Genomic DNA, 14389 nt, shown 5'->3' with positions numbered 1-14389 from the left:
GCTGGCATTGAAGTTTTGCAATTTATCCCAGAGCCCGTTGCTTTCCTACTTGCATATGACGCTCGCCCTGAGGCTGTAGTGAAGGACAAGCTAGTCGTGGTGGCTGATTTTGGAGGCACGAGATCAGACGTTGCTGTCATTGCAACGCGGGGCGGAATGTACACCATCCTTGCAACTGCTCATGATTATGAGCTGGGAGGCGCCCAATTGGACCAAGTTTTGATTGATCATTTTTCCAAGGAGTTCATAAAGAAGCATAAGGTGGACCCAAGGGAAAATGCTAGGAGTTTGGCCAAACTGAAATTAGAAGCGGAACTAACCAAGAAATCTTTAAGTCTGGGTACCAATGCCACTCTGAGCATAGAAAGTCTTGCGAGTGGAGTTGACTTCAGCTCTACTGTCAACAGAACAAGATATGAGCTTCTGTCCGGCAAAGTGTTTGCAAACTTTACTCGGCTTATCGAAGAGTCCGTGAAAAAGGCTGATCTTGACATCCTTGATATTGATGAGGTTAGCTGCTCTCTCTTGGAAAAACATCCAGTTATTCAAGAGACTTCCTAACTAACTCACAATTCCAAAACAGGCTATCCTCTGCGGAGGAACATCCCACACCCCAAAGATCGCACGGCTCGTTCAATCTCTTTTCCCCGCCACAACAACAGTGCTTGCACCAGTCACATCGCCAACCGCCATCAACCCATCCGACCTGTCCGCTCGAGGCGCGGCCATCCAAGCCTCCCTAATCGAAGAATTTGAAAAGGATGACATCGAGCAATCGACCCACCCAATGGTCACCGTCACCCCCCACCTCGAAAAAGCCATCGGCATCCAACTCATCTCCGCAACAGATGACGCACACGCCATCTTCAAACCGCTCCTCAATGCCGAGACGGCCCTCCCCGCCCGACGCACTGCCCGATACGCAGTCCCCAAGGCCGGCGGCGACGTCCTCGTCCGTGTCTGCGAAGGCATTCGCGAGATCAAGGTTACGAAAGCGGATCCCAAGTGGAAGCAGCTCGCCAAAGAAGCAGGCGGCGAGAACGACAATGAGGACGTCGATTCAGACTTCGACTCCGATGATGACGATGATGATGAGGAGGAGGAGGAGGAGATTCGAGAAGTGGTCTGGAAGGTCTCGAAACCTATTGCGGAATTTGCCATCAGGGGCGTCAAGGCCAATGGGAAAGTGGAGGTGATGGTAGGCGTGAGCGAGCAGCTGGCTGTCCAAATAATGGGTCGGGAAGTTGGTGGAAAGGATGGTGTTCGGGTTCTGGTGGATGCGCCTAAGCCGGTGGAGAATGGAAGTACATAAATGGTTTGTTGGTTCGTTTTTCTTTCTTTCTTTCTTCTTCCTGTTTCGCGTTATAAAATATGCCTGATATGCACAAATTCCTCCTCGTTTCCTGTTGCTCACTCCGTCGGGCTATCCCCCCTTCCCCCCTCCATAACCCCGCCTTGCATCCATTTTAATAATAAATAAAAAGGCATTTAGAGCAATAGATAATGTATGTGTTAGCCTGTTCCTTGGGTAACTTTTTTTTTTTTTTTTTTTTTTTTTTTACCTTTCCTTTCAGGACGTTAAAAATAAGTTACATATTTTCCCCTAGTAAGTAAATAAGTGATTACAAAATCCAGAGACCAACATCCCTCATAGTTTACCGGAAATAACCACATCTCAAAACCCCTTCCGGCGAAATTAGAAGGCAAAAAAAGCCCGTTTAATCGACACCTTCAAAAGTGAAAGGTAATAAGCCAGTTAAGTGGACGCCATACGCTTAATTTGCGGTTGTGGTTGTGGCTGTGCTTGAGATTTTGATAGCGAGAGTCCTTTTTGATAAACTTGGTTTCCAATTGATCAGCAAGTAACTTTTTTTCTGAGGATAGACACGAAAAGGATTTCGAATGCATTGGGGACGCGGACGCGATGCGAGTTCAACACGAATGCCCATTTCCAACGCAGAAATTAAGCTCTGCTAAACAACAAATAGAATGTATGCGATGAAATAAAAAGTGAGGGTGGGGTGAATCCTTTGCTAAACCAATCCAATCCAAATGAAGTATTTTCAACACGAGAGTAGTTTTTTTTTTTTTTTTTTTTTTTATCCTTTCTTTCTTCCATCCCTTTCATCATCTTCATCAGCCAGATCATTTCGATAAAAGGCTATATGAGCCCTGGCACCCTCCATCCTCACGCGTAACCCTTATCAACCGCGCCGTCAGTGGGAGCCCTCTGGGTATCTTGAGATTTGAAGAACCCTCTCGGTTTATGTCTCGTCGTAGCTCCACTAGCGGTAGCATTGGCCCGTCGCTTCGACCTTCCGGTCCCAGATACGCAATATAGACAGCTGGAGAGGAAGAGGAGTGCAACTGCCGTCCACATCCACGCAAATGCGTTTGGCCCGACTTTGGCCGGCTGGCCGTTTGATGAGAAGTTATTGCGTCCCTTTACATATCCGGCACTGTTGGTACACACATAAGTCAGTATCCCCTGAAGAGGAAAACATGTTCATTTCGCGACAGGGTTGGTTTTGTCTGGGGTTCAAAATGGGGAAGAAAGATTTCGTATCGGGAGAGTGAACCATACGTCATTAAAGAAGATGTCAGAGTCTGGAAAATAAGACCGAGCACGGCGAAGAAGGCGGAGACCCAGGCCCCAATGCGCGTGCAAAGAGCCAACAACCCAGTGAACAGCGACAAAACCACCCAAAATACGCCGATCAACATAAACGCGAACATGAACCGTGTGATATAGAAATATCGACTAGTTCTGTTATTATTAGTTAGTTATGCGAACACCCTCTATGCTGTTCATGTATGTATGTATGTATGTATATATGTATGTATAGTTATGGTCTCTCTCCATCATTAAATCATATAGCGCCTCGTGGGCACATAAGGTGCAAGCGCAGAGAAGCATTGGATACGAAGAGGGATATAATACCCGATAAACTGAGGAGGCACACCGTCGGTAGTGTCGAAATTCCACGACGATGGCGGATCAAGAGGAAAGGCGGCTGTAGTGCCATGACAGTCATTTTTCCCATCGGAGACACCGCACACGCCCCAGAAGGTCCATCTCGATGTCTCTGGTGCCCCAGGGATGTTCGAAGTATCGGCCTCGAGGAACCACGTACGATTGAGAGGGTTGGTATTCCGCGATCCGCCTATTAGTGTGAGCATCATGAGGATAAAGGCTCCAGCCGTGAACAAAAGGCCCAGTAGGGCGATAAGTGGTCCTGGCAGACCCAACGTTAGCACCTGGCTTCCATGAAACTTGGCTTTGGCATTGGGGAGCAGAGTATGAACGCACTGCCTGCACCCATAGTGTCGAAGAGTCTGCTGTTTTTGAAAACCCAGCAAACCAACGAAGCAAGTTGGCTATTCCTTGATCTAACCCAAGGACCGTGGTCTCTGGTCTCCTTTCCTGATTTCTTGAGCAAATAATCCTAACACGACTTGGTAGGGTAGGTGCTATTCTTGTAAGAAACAGATGGAGAGATCGAGGAGGAGGATACGAGACAAGGTAAGACAGCATCTGCAAAGCGATTCAGAGGCAAAGAGCAGGGCAGCAAATGGGGGAGTTGACCGGGGCCCAGCAAGCCTTCCCTGCGAATAGTGTTCGCGATGACATAATGGGTCCAGCCCTTTGATCTGCGGAAGCGCAGAAGACATCGGGAACCCTGGAAGCTGCCGATCAAGCTTCGGCCCACGGCCACGCTAACTGCAAGCGGCTAGTCCCGAAACCTTATTCCGGCCCAGCTTCAGCCGCATTGGGACTGGTGCGAGTCGGCTCTGGGCCACGCGCCCCGATTAAGTAAGGCCTTACTGCCCAGCACAAACCTGCCTCTGCTTGTGTCTGCTTCTATGACGTCCTGGTGTTGGTCTGTCGGTTTGTTTGTCAGTCCGCCGCCAGAGGAAGCCGCCACACCGATACGATACCGGGCTGTTTGTCGTTGATGTTCGCGGATGGTGCTCGCGGATAGTGCTCGCTACTATCCGCCCTGCTCCGGTTCCTACTCGAGTTTTTTGTTCGGTGGGTGTACACGTCAACGAGTCTACTTGTAGTGCTCTTATACTCGGCTCAGGCTGCTAATGTCAAGGATCTAGTTGGTGCCAACTTTGACACCTGCTTTTGATTCGATCCCTTTTCTGATTGCGTACTCCAATTATGGCCACGTGGGCATATCCACAACTCCCGCCAGATCAACTGAAGAAGGAGGAAGATGCCTCATTGGTAAACTCAAAACCATCCCTACCAATCTACCTGTCATTTTCGCTACCAATGCTAACTCTCCGCGTACTAGTAGGCCCGAGAGTTGAAATGGGTCCTGGGCTCTCTGCAAGAATCTTTGGCCTCATTGCGGGAAGGTCTTCAGGAGTGTGCGGCGCTTTTAGCACCTTCACAACCAGGCTCTACGCTTGTTCTATCTTCGTTGCGGTCCGAAAATGTGAAAGGGTTTGTAACGAGGGTCGGGACTAAGATTGTAAAAGGGGTGGGTATTGTTTCTTGATATGTTTATTGTTTCCGACATTCGTTTGGCTACTTGAGGGGACATAAAACAGCCCCCCAGTCAACCCTGTCTAATAAACGCTTGTTTATATCCCAGGACATCCAATTGCGTTTACAATCGTTGACCCCTCCCAAAGGGTCTAATTCCACAAGATTGACAATTTCCGATGATGCTACTGGGCCGGAGATAGCGCTTCGTCAGCTTGTGCTTGTGCGTCGCCTAATCAACGAGAGTCTCGATGTGATAGACGTCAGCACATGGACTGGTGATCCCATGAATGCCAGCTTCATAGAGGGCCAATTGCGATTGCTGTATGATAACCTCAGTGAGGCTCGGTTGACGTTGAAAGGGGAAGGTGAAGAATCAAAAAAACTCTGGAACGAAGATAGCGTGGATAAGAATGTATGTTTTAGCCTCTCTTCCTTTTGTATTCCCAGCAATTCCCCCACTTTTTATTTTTTTATTTTTATTTTTTTAACTCACGAGCATTTTGTTGAGATAATAGTCATTTAACCCCCCACTCCCGCCCTATATGTCGTTTCATCTTTCCATCTCCGAAGCTGCTCTAGTTCTAAATCTACGAACACTCGACCCTATATCTCCTGGCGACACACCAACAACATCCTTTGCACCTGAGATTTCACTCAGCGGATTCTCCCTGCGAGACCGCCTCTTTGGACCGCGACATCCCATTCATGACGAGTCAGGAGACGTATTCAGTTGGAAAGGGGAGGAGGTTAAAGTGAAGGAGAAGGCTAGAGTAGAGAGTCAGGACCCGAGCCTGCTATCGGCCATGGCGAAGCTGACAGCTCTCGGGCATGAAGTTTCAAGGTGGAAAACCGCTCTCGCAGTTGTCATGGAGCAAGACGACACGGATAATGAGTGATTTGTTCATGGCTTGTAACTTTGATTTCTATTGGCTGGACAACACCAGCCAATCAAAGGTTTTCAAATCAATATTATATAATTTACCACGTGATTCGTGCCAAAATTTCTTTAACAACCGTCGGAGATCGAGATTCTTGCGAAATACTCAGTTATCATTTTTTCTGTTCTTCATTTTATTTCAATTTTCGTAGCTGAGACTGCCGTTGCGCCAGCCAAGCTATGCTTTCCAAACGGTCGTCGAGGACCGTTTGCACAGCATGTTCTCAAGCTTGGGTCCAGCCCTTCTCTCTGCAAGTGCTTCAAGCTTCTCATAAGAAACAATTCACATCGCACGTTCGCAGGACGAATCACCACCATTTCCCTTCCAGTCGATCTCTAACTACTACTATTATACAAAGGCCATACCAGGCACCAGTCCGAAAAGAAAAAAATGTTACTCAACAAAGATTTACCTCCACCGCTGCCGCTGCCGCTGCCGCCGCTACCAACGAGGACCTCGCTGCGAAGCCAACAAAAGAGGCTTTATATGCTGTAATCGAAAATATATATCAAGCGGAGGATGACATTGTACAAAGCTTACAAGAACTGGACCTTGTTGACGCATTCCCTCACCTTGTTTACTCCGAAGACCTCGACCTGGTGGATACTGTTACCACTATTGTCGGTCATCGAAATGAAGCAGAGTTGACTGCCAAGGTCGTGAGGGTCCGGCAGCAATTCCGTGATTCTCTTCCGGAAAATATGTTAAGTGAAGAAGAGATGCAATTGTATAAAACATTATATGGCGAACCGCTACCTATGGAAGACGCTGCCACCACCGTTGAGGATGGGCCGGAACCAGACCAGCTATTTCGAGATGACGGTGAAGGAGGATGGGTTGAGATCGAACAACCCAGCGCAAATACAGCAGTGGAGGAAGAGACGGAGCATAGTCTTGCAATGACTACGGAATACGAAAATAACACCGAAATCGAAGTGGATTACAGCGAAATGTCCCTGGAGGATCGCGCAAACTCGATAGCAAAAATGGTAGGAGGGGAAGTTGTACCATTTACTGATTCAGAGGTGGTTTCTGAAGATGATCATGCTGATAGCAGTGGTCCGCGAACGCATCCGCTTACCACGGAGGGGAAATTCACAACCGGAACCAAAACCTTGTTACTGCCTTATGACAGCATGACGAAACCGATATCCCGGATGCTTTCAGCTTACTCCAACAAACACCTCGCAGAAACTGCACACAGACTGTTTGGTGGGGCAAATTTGCCCTACTCCACGTCTACCCCTCCCAAGAACATCCCTCCAACCCCTATCCAGCTCGATGCGGGACAGCGTATCATGTCAGAGATAGAAAGTCATGCTTTCCTTGCGGTCCTCTACCCTGGTATATACGCTTCCGTACTTCCTGTTCTTGTCGAAGTGCGCAAACGGCTAGGCTCGAAATGGCTTCGCGATTTGATGGCTCAAAAGGATGGCCCGAGGGTTCTTGATGTCGGAGGAGGTGGAGCAGGAATTCTAGCCTGGAGGGAAGTGTTGAAGGCTGAATGGTCCTTAATGTCCCCCAACAGGCCACCAGGCAGCCCTATCCCGTTCGGGAGGTCGACAGTTGTAACAGGATCCAACGCGTTGCGACATAGAGCGAGCCAGCTGTTGGAGAACACTACATTCCTTCCCCGCTTGCCTGACTATGTGCACTTGCGCGACCAGTCGACAACAGCTGACGAACGGCCTCCTCCACAGCGCAAGCAGTTCGATGTTATCATCGCCCCACATACGATATGGCCAATACGTGAGGATTATCACCGGAAGGAGCATGTGGAAAATTTATGGTCGCTTCTCAATCCGGATGGAGGGGTTCTTATCCTTCTTGAAAAAGGCATTCAACGGGGATTCGAGGCTATTGCGGGTGCCCGCGAAATGATTCTTGAGCGATTGATAGCGTCGCCCGGATCAACTGAGTATGAAAATCCAACTCAATCTCCTGACTCCGAGAGATTTTTTCAGAAGGGAAAGGGGATGATCATAGCTCCTTGCACCACCCACGCCAAGTGCCCTATGTATACAAATCCAGGGAAGTCAATCGCGCGCAAAGATTTTTGCCATTTCCAACAACGCTATATCCGGCCCCCGTATCTACAACGGATCAAGGGCGCCAAAGACACGAACCACGAAGACGCAAAATTCAGCTACGTCGCGGTGCAACGAGGTACTGATATGAGAGAGACGCACGGCATCATACAGGGCCAACGAGCAACCGATGCGGCTTTTGCTGGATTCGAAGACATCCCATTCGATGGGGGCAACGTCGAAGGTAACGCTGCAGGGGAGACAATCCCATTCCACCCCCTCTCCCTCCCACGACTGATCCTCCCACCGCTGAAGCGCCATGGCCATTCCACGCTAGACCTCTGCACTCCCGCAGGCAAGATTGAGCGGTGGACGGTCCCACGCTCGTTTAGCAAACAGGCCTACCGTGACGCCCGTAAGTCCGCTTGGGGCGATCTATGGGCATTGGGTGCCAAGTCGCGCTCACCACGCAACATCAAGCTTGGCTTCGTCGATGATCAAAATGGTGGTAAGAAGTTTGAGAGACGCGTGCGCAAGCAATCGTTGGCTGACGATATGGCGGATGAGGAATATCAACTTGGCACTTCCGGTGCTTCTGGGGAGGTAATGGAGGAAGGAGAGGGGGAGGATCGAGGAATGAACGAGCTTCGGGAGGCGATGGGTCGGCTGGATCCATCTGGGCGCAGGGAGCGAAGTAGTAGGAAGCCGGAGAAGCGGAAGAAAGTTCCGGCTTGGGTGAAGAAGATGGAGGTACGGAAGGAAAGGAAGGCGAGGCGGATTAACGATTTTGAAGGCATGTAGTTTCACGTTTCGCAGGAAGAACAGTGTGGGATGGATCGATTCGGAACGGACTGTGTTACTGGACGGGCATTGGCGGGCGGCGTTTGAAATTTCAATCTACAGATGTGGGATCGAGGAAAATAGGACGACTTCCGGATCCGATCTAGAATGTTTGTTTTGCGCATTTTTTCTGGACCATATCACGTATGTATAATAGATAGAGTACTAGCTCTCTCCTTTCTTAGATTGGGGGCAGGGCTTTTTTTTGTTGTAGGGGGACTTGGGTCATGGCGTGGAATCTTCTCTCAGCTAGAATGCTTTATAAAACGAGCGCATGTACAGTAGTACGTATACGATACCATGGAGAGTACGCTCGATCTGCGTTGCATCGAAATAATTTATACAGATCTGAGATCAAACCAATGCTCCTAGAATTCTCAATTTGATCATCTGCAACCACGCTCTGCCTCCTCGCGCCCAAACTTTTGTAAGTTGTTTAAATCCTCCCCCATATTTCCTCCTCTACCACCCCGGCAAACAAAGCAGGGAACAGCCATCCAATCCATATCTTCAGTACGTTGTTAAGTGAAGATCAACAGTGAGTATCGGTAGTCATATAGCCGAATGGCTATCTTTAATTAAGATATGAAGTCCTTATTCACCCCAGACTTCGTCTGTGGAAAATAGGAGCTGCTCGAGCCAGGACGAACAGGCTCGGTTTTGTCATAGCAATTTAGATAGTTAATTTCAAGGACATCTCCGACATCACCGACCGTCAGCCGTCCGTCTGTCCCGATACTGCTGTTCTCCCATTAGCCACACGGCCTTCATAGCGGCTAGACCGATGAATGTATATATGGTGCAACAACTGCTTGAATACGCATGAAAGGTAAACCAATCTTCTCCCTCCTCAATATATGAGGTCGACGTCGTAGGATCCATCAACGTGGGAGTATTTCCTACCGACGTATTGAACATAATATCGTAAACTATACGACTCATTTCTCTCCCGCACATAATATAAGTTGAGCGTAACACATTGTGCGCTTGGTTGCATCCAACAGATCCTTTTTCTCTCGATCAGCAACGGAGTCGCTTCACTGCGCCGCCATACTTTTCCTCAACTGCCTCTCCCTCTGCTTCGACTGCAACTCCAATCTCTCAACTGTATACCGTAGACGCTCTTTTTTCTGCACCAACTTGCGCAGTTCCGCCGCTCGTGCCGTCGCGGCTGTCTCCATCACATTCTTCCCTGTCGACAGCGGCTTTCTCGCCTGCTGCGAGTTGTTCCTTCGTCGGGAAGCGAATGGGTTATTGTTATTGTTATCGTCGCCATCATCATCATCGTCGTGAGATAATCTACCCTGCTGCAACTCGAATTTAGCTTTGAGTGATTGTTCGCGGCGGGATAGCTTGTCAATATGGTTAGAGGCCAGGGAGAGAAGGTGTGCGATGCTTGGATTAATTTCATCATGAATGGCCTTCTGAGCTTCACGGACTGTTGGCTCGGGAAGGAGTTCGAAGTGCTGAATATTGTTACTGTTATTAGATTGTTGTTTTGGGAAGATTATTAGCAGTCGGAGATAACGCGAGGCGATCTTACCCGTGTGGTTTGGAGCACTTTGCAAATGCGCGGGAAGTCATTTACCCCCTCGTCGAGAATATTGATTGAAGACTCTAGTAATTGGAGGGACATCTGTAGGGAAGATACAGAAGAGGAGAGTGAGGACGCCATCTCTCGTCTATCATTATCCTTGCCGGAACATCGTCAACAATGTATCGAAGCAGTTGTAAATATTGATTTAAAGCAACCTATATCACGTGATATATACATTTCTCTGCTGCCTCTCGCTTATCTCAGCATGCTCAGCCTCTTTTCTCGATATTTTCAGATTAGTGCGATCAACTAAACTTCTTTAGACTTCTGCCAAGTCCTGCTAACTTCTGGACCAATCAATTACTCCACACATGCTCACAACATAATATCTCGTAGAGAGTCTGAGAAGAAACGGTTCCATCGTCTGTGGAAAATCAAACCTGCTCATACAAAATATTCAGTTGACTTCAGAATCATACATCTACCTTAAATATCTATCTGATCATCATCAAATTGATATTTTTTGAATCCTTAGCCATCTCACTATCATCTCTGCTATTTTGCAACTTGCTACCTCTTCTCATCATGCCACAACCATTGACCGTGTCTTTTGAATCTCAAGACACTCAACATCAGGCGCGGTTCAACCAATATCCTTCATCACTTGAAGATGAATCCTCTCAACAACCACTACACTCTCTCAATGATCTAGATGATGGATATGAGACATCAGATAGTGATTTAACAGACCTTGAATCTATTGATACTTCTTCAGAATTCGAGACCACTGGTATCAATACCCCACCAGCTTGTTCACAACCAAACACCCGTGGCCCACAGCGCCTGCCTACTATGCCTCATAACCAGCAGAAAAAACGTTCAAAATTATCTCATGTTGTCAAAGCATTACAGCGAAATGGTTGAGGAATGGAAGCTTTTATAGATGCTTGGATTCAGAGTTCTGATATCTTAACTCATAAACGATACTGTACTCCTGCAAAGCGGCGGAATGCACTATATTCAGCACTCTCAAAGTCAGAAGCATTTCATGATCATCACCATTATATTGCCTTGCTTAAACAGGAGCTGAAACACCTTATCAATACTCCATACTTTGCAAAATTCAACCATGGTGTTGATCTTGATACCATTGATTTCCAGGCTGCTTTTGAAACCATCCGGACTGATGCATCAACCTGGTTTAAACTGCTTACTTCTGTTCTAAAGAATAAACATGCAAATCGAAAGAGCTATGAATAGGCCTCAGATGAAACAACAGCTATCAAACGACTGTTTGTTATTATGAATATTATATGCCACTCTTATTCCTTGAAGAATTCAAACTTCTTCAGCTCTATTCTCTCTGCATATTTTCATAGCTCAAGAGTAAAACAATGAGTGATAGAAACGATTTCCAGCTTTGAACTCTGTCTCAGCTATGTGATGGGAAATAAATTGATGACAGAAATTGCTAAACAGAAGAAGGTATGAGTTGATATTCTTAATTTATTAATATTTCTATCTAATTTTTCAAACTTTTAGTAAAAACTGATAATCTCTGTTCTTTTCTGACATGTTCTTTCCACTTCTGTTAACTTCTGAGCCAATCATTTGACTAATTCTTATCATTAGATGAAACTTCGGCAGCTTGTCAAAGATCCTCAAGCCGTTATAGTCTATGACAATATGAACTTCAAAGAGACTGTATGAGATGAGATGATTGGGCATAATGATTACATGGCTGCAGTGACTACTGCTGCAGTGGTTATTTCCCCTGCAATTCCAGAATCTGGTCTGACTCAGATCATGCATGATTCCACAAGACTTTTAACACTGAAAGAGATCATTGATGCACCTGGTGTGGCAGGCAATGATTATGCTTGGAAAGTGCTTGCTCTGGACTGAGTAAGATATGTGTATATTCACACTGTTGGATACGTTTAAGTAAGTGCTCTTCTCCCTGGAGATTGTTGGCACTGATCAGACAAGGATTGGTAGAGGGAAACTGAGCTATATCACTTGTCTGCTGATCACCAAGCTTGTTTAGAGGAATCAGTTGAATGGTTATCTTCTCTGTCAGAATTGTATAGAATTGAAGAATAAGACTCTTTCCATAGCCAGTTCTGGCAATGAATAAAGTGTCGCCATATCCATATATCATGCGTCGGAGTATACGGACTTGTTCTATGTGTGGCTGAAGATTGCACTTAGGATCTGAACGCGGGCTTTGAAGGATTCGTCGAAGACAATGCTCAATAACATCCTGTTGCTTGTCGATACTTTCGGGTTCAGTGTAGCTCATAACAACTTGTGGCATGTCTTCAATTTTCATGGAAAGTATTTGCTTTAATGATAGCTTTTGAAGCCGCTGTTGTTGCTGACTTTTGCGTTTTTTTCAATCCCCCTTAGCCATATTCAACAGAGTTGTCTGACCCAGCTGTCAAAAAGAGGTGTTATGTGATTGGTTCAGAAGTTGTTGAAAGATCCCAGATGTTGTCAGAAGTTGATGTGCTGTGTGAAGTGGTCAAGAGTTATGTGAAGTTGACGGAAGTTGCCAGAAGTTGTTGGACACCATCAAAAGATGTCAGAAGTCATCAGAAAATACACTCAGTGCTTTGACTAGAGCTACTGATGACCAGATATGTGTTTTGATGACAAGATCAAGGCATTGAGTGACTAGACATGATCATGGTTGAAAAATTAGCAAATCGTTCCCGTGTTCAAAATCAGAGTAGCAGTTTTCAACGCGATACTTCATACTCACAATATATGTATTTTTGAATAAAAATTAGTTCAATTGATAGGAAATTGGAAAATTAACCCTTCAAGGTGGTAGAGAAATGATCTATAAGTGAGGTTGTACAGTGATTCTATCTCAAACGTTATGGTTGGAGCAAATCGTTCCCGTGTTGCTAACAAACTGGAACCGTTTTTTCTCAGACGCTCCGCGAAGAGTTTGCTGAGGATGTCCCATTTAGGTTTAATGTAAGCCCCTTGACAGTTGATTGGCTCAGATGTTAGCAGGACTTGGCAGTAGTTCGGATCGGGTTAGCTCGAAGTGGAGTGGCTGAGTTTTACTGAGATAACCTCTCGCCAACAACCCCAGAACAAACACCTCAAGCATCACCGTATCAGCCCTCTATCCCACCCACCAGCTGGCGCACATCAGGCCCTCTCTCCCTCACCCACACAGCCTTCAACCATGTCTCTACTAGGACGAAAATACGCGGCGCCAGTCGGTATGTCAAATACTCCAACCCATAGATATCCCGATCAACCCAATCGTAACTCATGCTGATCCGAAATTTCTCTCCTATAGCCCGGCCAATGCTTCCTTTCTTCGCTGCCGGTATGCCGCATTAGCTTCCTCATTAGACGCCCTTCGTGTCTCCCATTCCTCGAAGAGCTTCTCATAACGAATGGAAGAAAATGGAAGAATGATGCGAAGTTAAATTACTAACCGAGATTCATGATCCTAGGCCTCATTATCCTTTACGGTGTCAATGGATTCGCGAACGTTATGATGGAAAGTAAGTGACCACCTTGTCGCCACATTCAATGTTCGGCCTCTTGTCTCCAGATAAAGGATCAGTGGCGCGAATTAATTGCGGAGAGTCATGGAGGAGCATGTGTACTGAGTATTTATCTCACATTTACAGCCCCTGAGTTCAAGAACGATCCCCGCAACCCAACCGCGAAGCCGCTCAAGCCTGAGGAGAAGCACTAAACGCAGGAGAAGGATCCTTTCTTTTTAATGTTCGTCTGAAGGGGATGATCCATTTGATAGTGGCGATTAAGATAACCGGGCGGGAATAAATGCTTTGCATATGTACATTGAATAGAGATGGATTGAACGTCCAATCAATTTCCTTTCTTTATCATTTGATCTTCCACAGCCTCCGGATGCTCCTTACGGATATTTCTCTCGGGAATTGTAGCCTGATTGGTGGTTCCCCTCGTTGTCATTGTGCAGGTTGTATTCGGGAGCCATAGACAAATTCAAACGCGCCACCATAACATTCCCAAGTTATATATGAGACATACATCCTATAATGCTTCATTACCATATTATATTTGTTCATACTTACTCAATTGCTCCCAGTTCCTCCTGTAGATTGCAGGGCATAAATTTCGTACAGTGTCGAATTGCCGTTGGCTGCGCTATTGTGGCGGACGTAAAGCTTGCGAAAACAGAATTTTCTGCCACCCCCTGAAAAATAGTAGCAAAACACCGCAGAAATAACCAAAATATCCACGTATCTCTAAAATCATTCAAATATCATCCAATCCATTCAAATACGCACCTTTATCATCAAATCTGCCAATATGCCCCCCCAGCTCAGCGAATTTACCACCAATGAGATCGTACGCCTTCTAAATGATGGTTATATGCCTGCTCAGATTGCGCGGACCATTGAGTGCAGTCTGGCCACTGTATATCGAATCCAACGAAATATTCGCTGCTTTGGAACTGCTAGAAGTCCTCGTTCAACATGGGGTGTAAAGCCAAAGATCACACCGGATATCTTGTCAGGTTTGGAGGACT

At 46.5% G+C, this 14389-nt stretch overlaps 5 protein-coding genes across 5 annotated transcripts in view; 3 read left to right on the top strand and 2 right to left on the bottom strand.

Moving 5' to 3' along the window:
* HCAG_05385 (conserved hypothetical protein) overlaps positions 1–1312 on the top strand; it is a gene marked incomplete at both ends in the record, with an annotated part of 2160 nt that extends 848 nt beyond the window's left edge. The window contains 2 exons of the mRNA XM_001539868.1: positions 34–510; positions 584–1312. Of these exons, the coding sequence (XP_001539918.1) occupies positions 34–510; positions 584–1312 (1206 nt within the window). The remainder of the gene's footprint in view (positions 1–33; positions 511–583) is intronic.
* An 876-nt stretch (positions 1313–2188) lies between these two features.
* Positions 2189–3323, bottom strand: HCAG_05384 (predicted protein; the record flags this gene model as incomplete). The annotated part of the gene is made up of 4 exons (XM_001539867.1): positions 2189–2459; positions 2585–2767; positions 2942–3236; positions 3311–3323. 4 exons carry the CDS (start codon positions 3321–3323, stop codon positions 2189–2191), a joined length of 762 nt encoding a protein of 253 aa, XP_001539917.1.
* Positions 3324–4168: 845 nt separating this feature from the next.
* HCAG_05383 (conserved hypothetical protein) lies at positions 4169–8354 on the top strand (the record flags this gene model as incomplete). Its single annotated transcript, XM_001539866.1, has 6 exons — positions 4169–4234; positions 4308–4493; positions 4608–4913; positions 5017–5393; positions 5798–8216; positions 8283–8354. The coding sequence occupies 6 exons, from the start codon at positions 4169–4171 to the stop codon at positions 8352–8354; spliced, it is 3426 nt and encodes a 1141-aa protein (XP_001539916.1).
* A 989-nt stretch (positions 8355–9343) lies between these two features.
* Positions 9344–9981, bottom strand: HCAG_05382 (conserved hypothetical protein; the record flags this gene model as incomplete). The annotated part of the gene is made up of 2 exons (XM_001539865.1): positions 9344–9772; positions 9850–9981. The coding sequence occupies 2 exons, from the start codon at positions 9979–9981 to the stop codon at positions 9344–9346; spliced, it is 561 nt and encodes a 186-aa protein (XP_001539915.1).
* A 3064-nt stretch (positions 9982–13045) lies between these two features.
* Positions 13046–13570, top strand: HCAG_05381 (predicted protein; the record flags this gene model as incomplete). The annotated part of the gene is made up of 4 exons (XM_001539864.1): positions 13046–13082; positions 13163–13192; positions 13323–13373; positions 13503–13570. 4 exons carry the CDS (start codon positions 13046–13048, stop codon positions 13568–13570), a joined length of 186 nt encoding a protein of 61 aa, XP_001539914.1.
* Between the last annotated feature and the right edge of the window lie 819 nt (positions 13571–14389).

Source organism: Histoplasma capsulatum, genomic scaffold (assembly GCF_000149585.1).
Source record: "Histoplasma capsulatum NAm1 scaffold_5 genomic scaffold, whole genome shotgun sequence".
NCBI classification, from domain to species: Eukaryota; Fungi; Ascomycota; class Eurotiomycetes; order Onygenales; family Ajellomycetaceae; genus Histoplasma; species Histoplasma mississippiense.
Note: the sequence above shows the minus strand (reverse complement) of the source record. Positions and strands in the feature narration are given on the sequence as shown.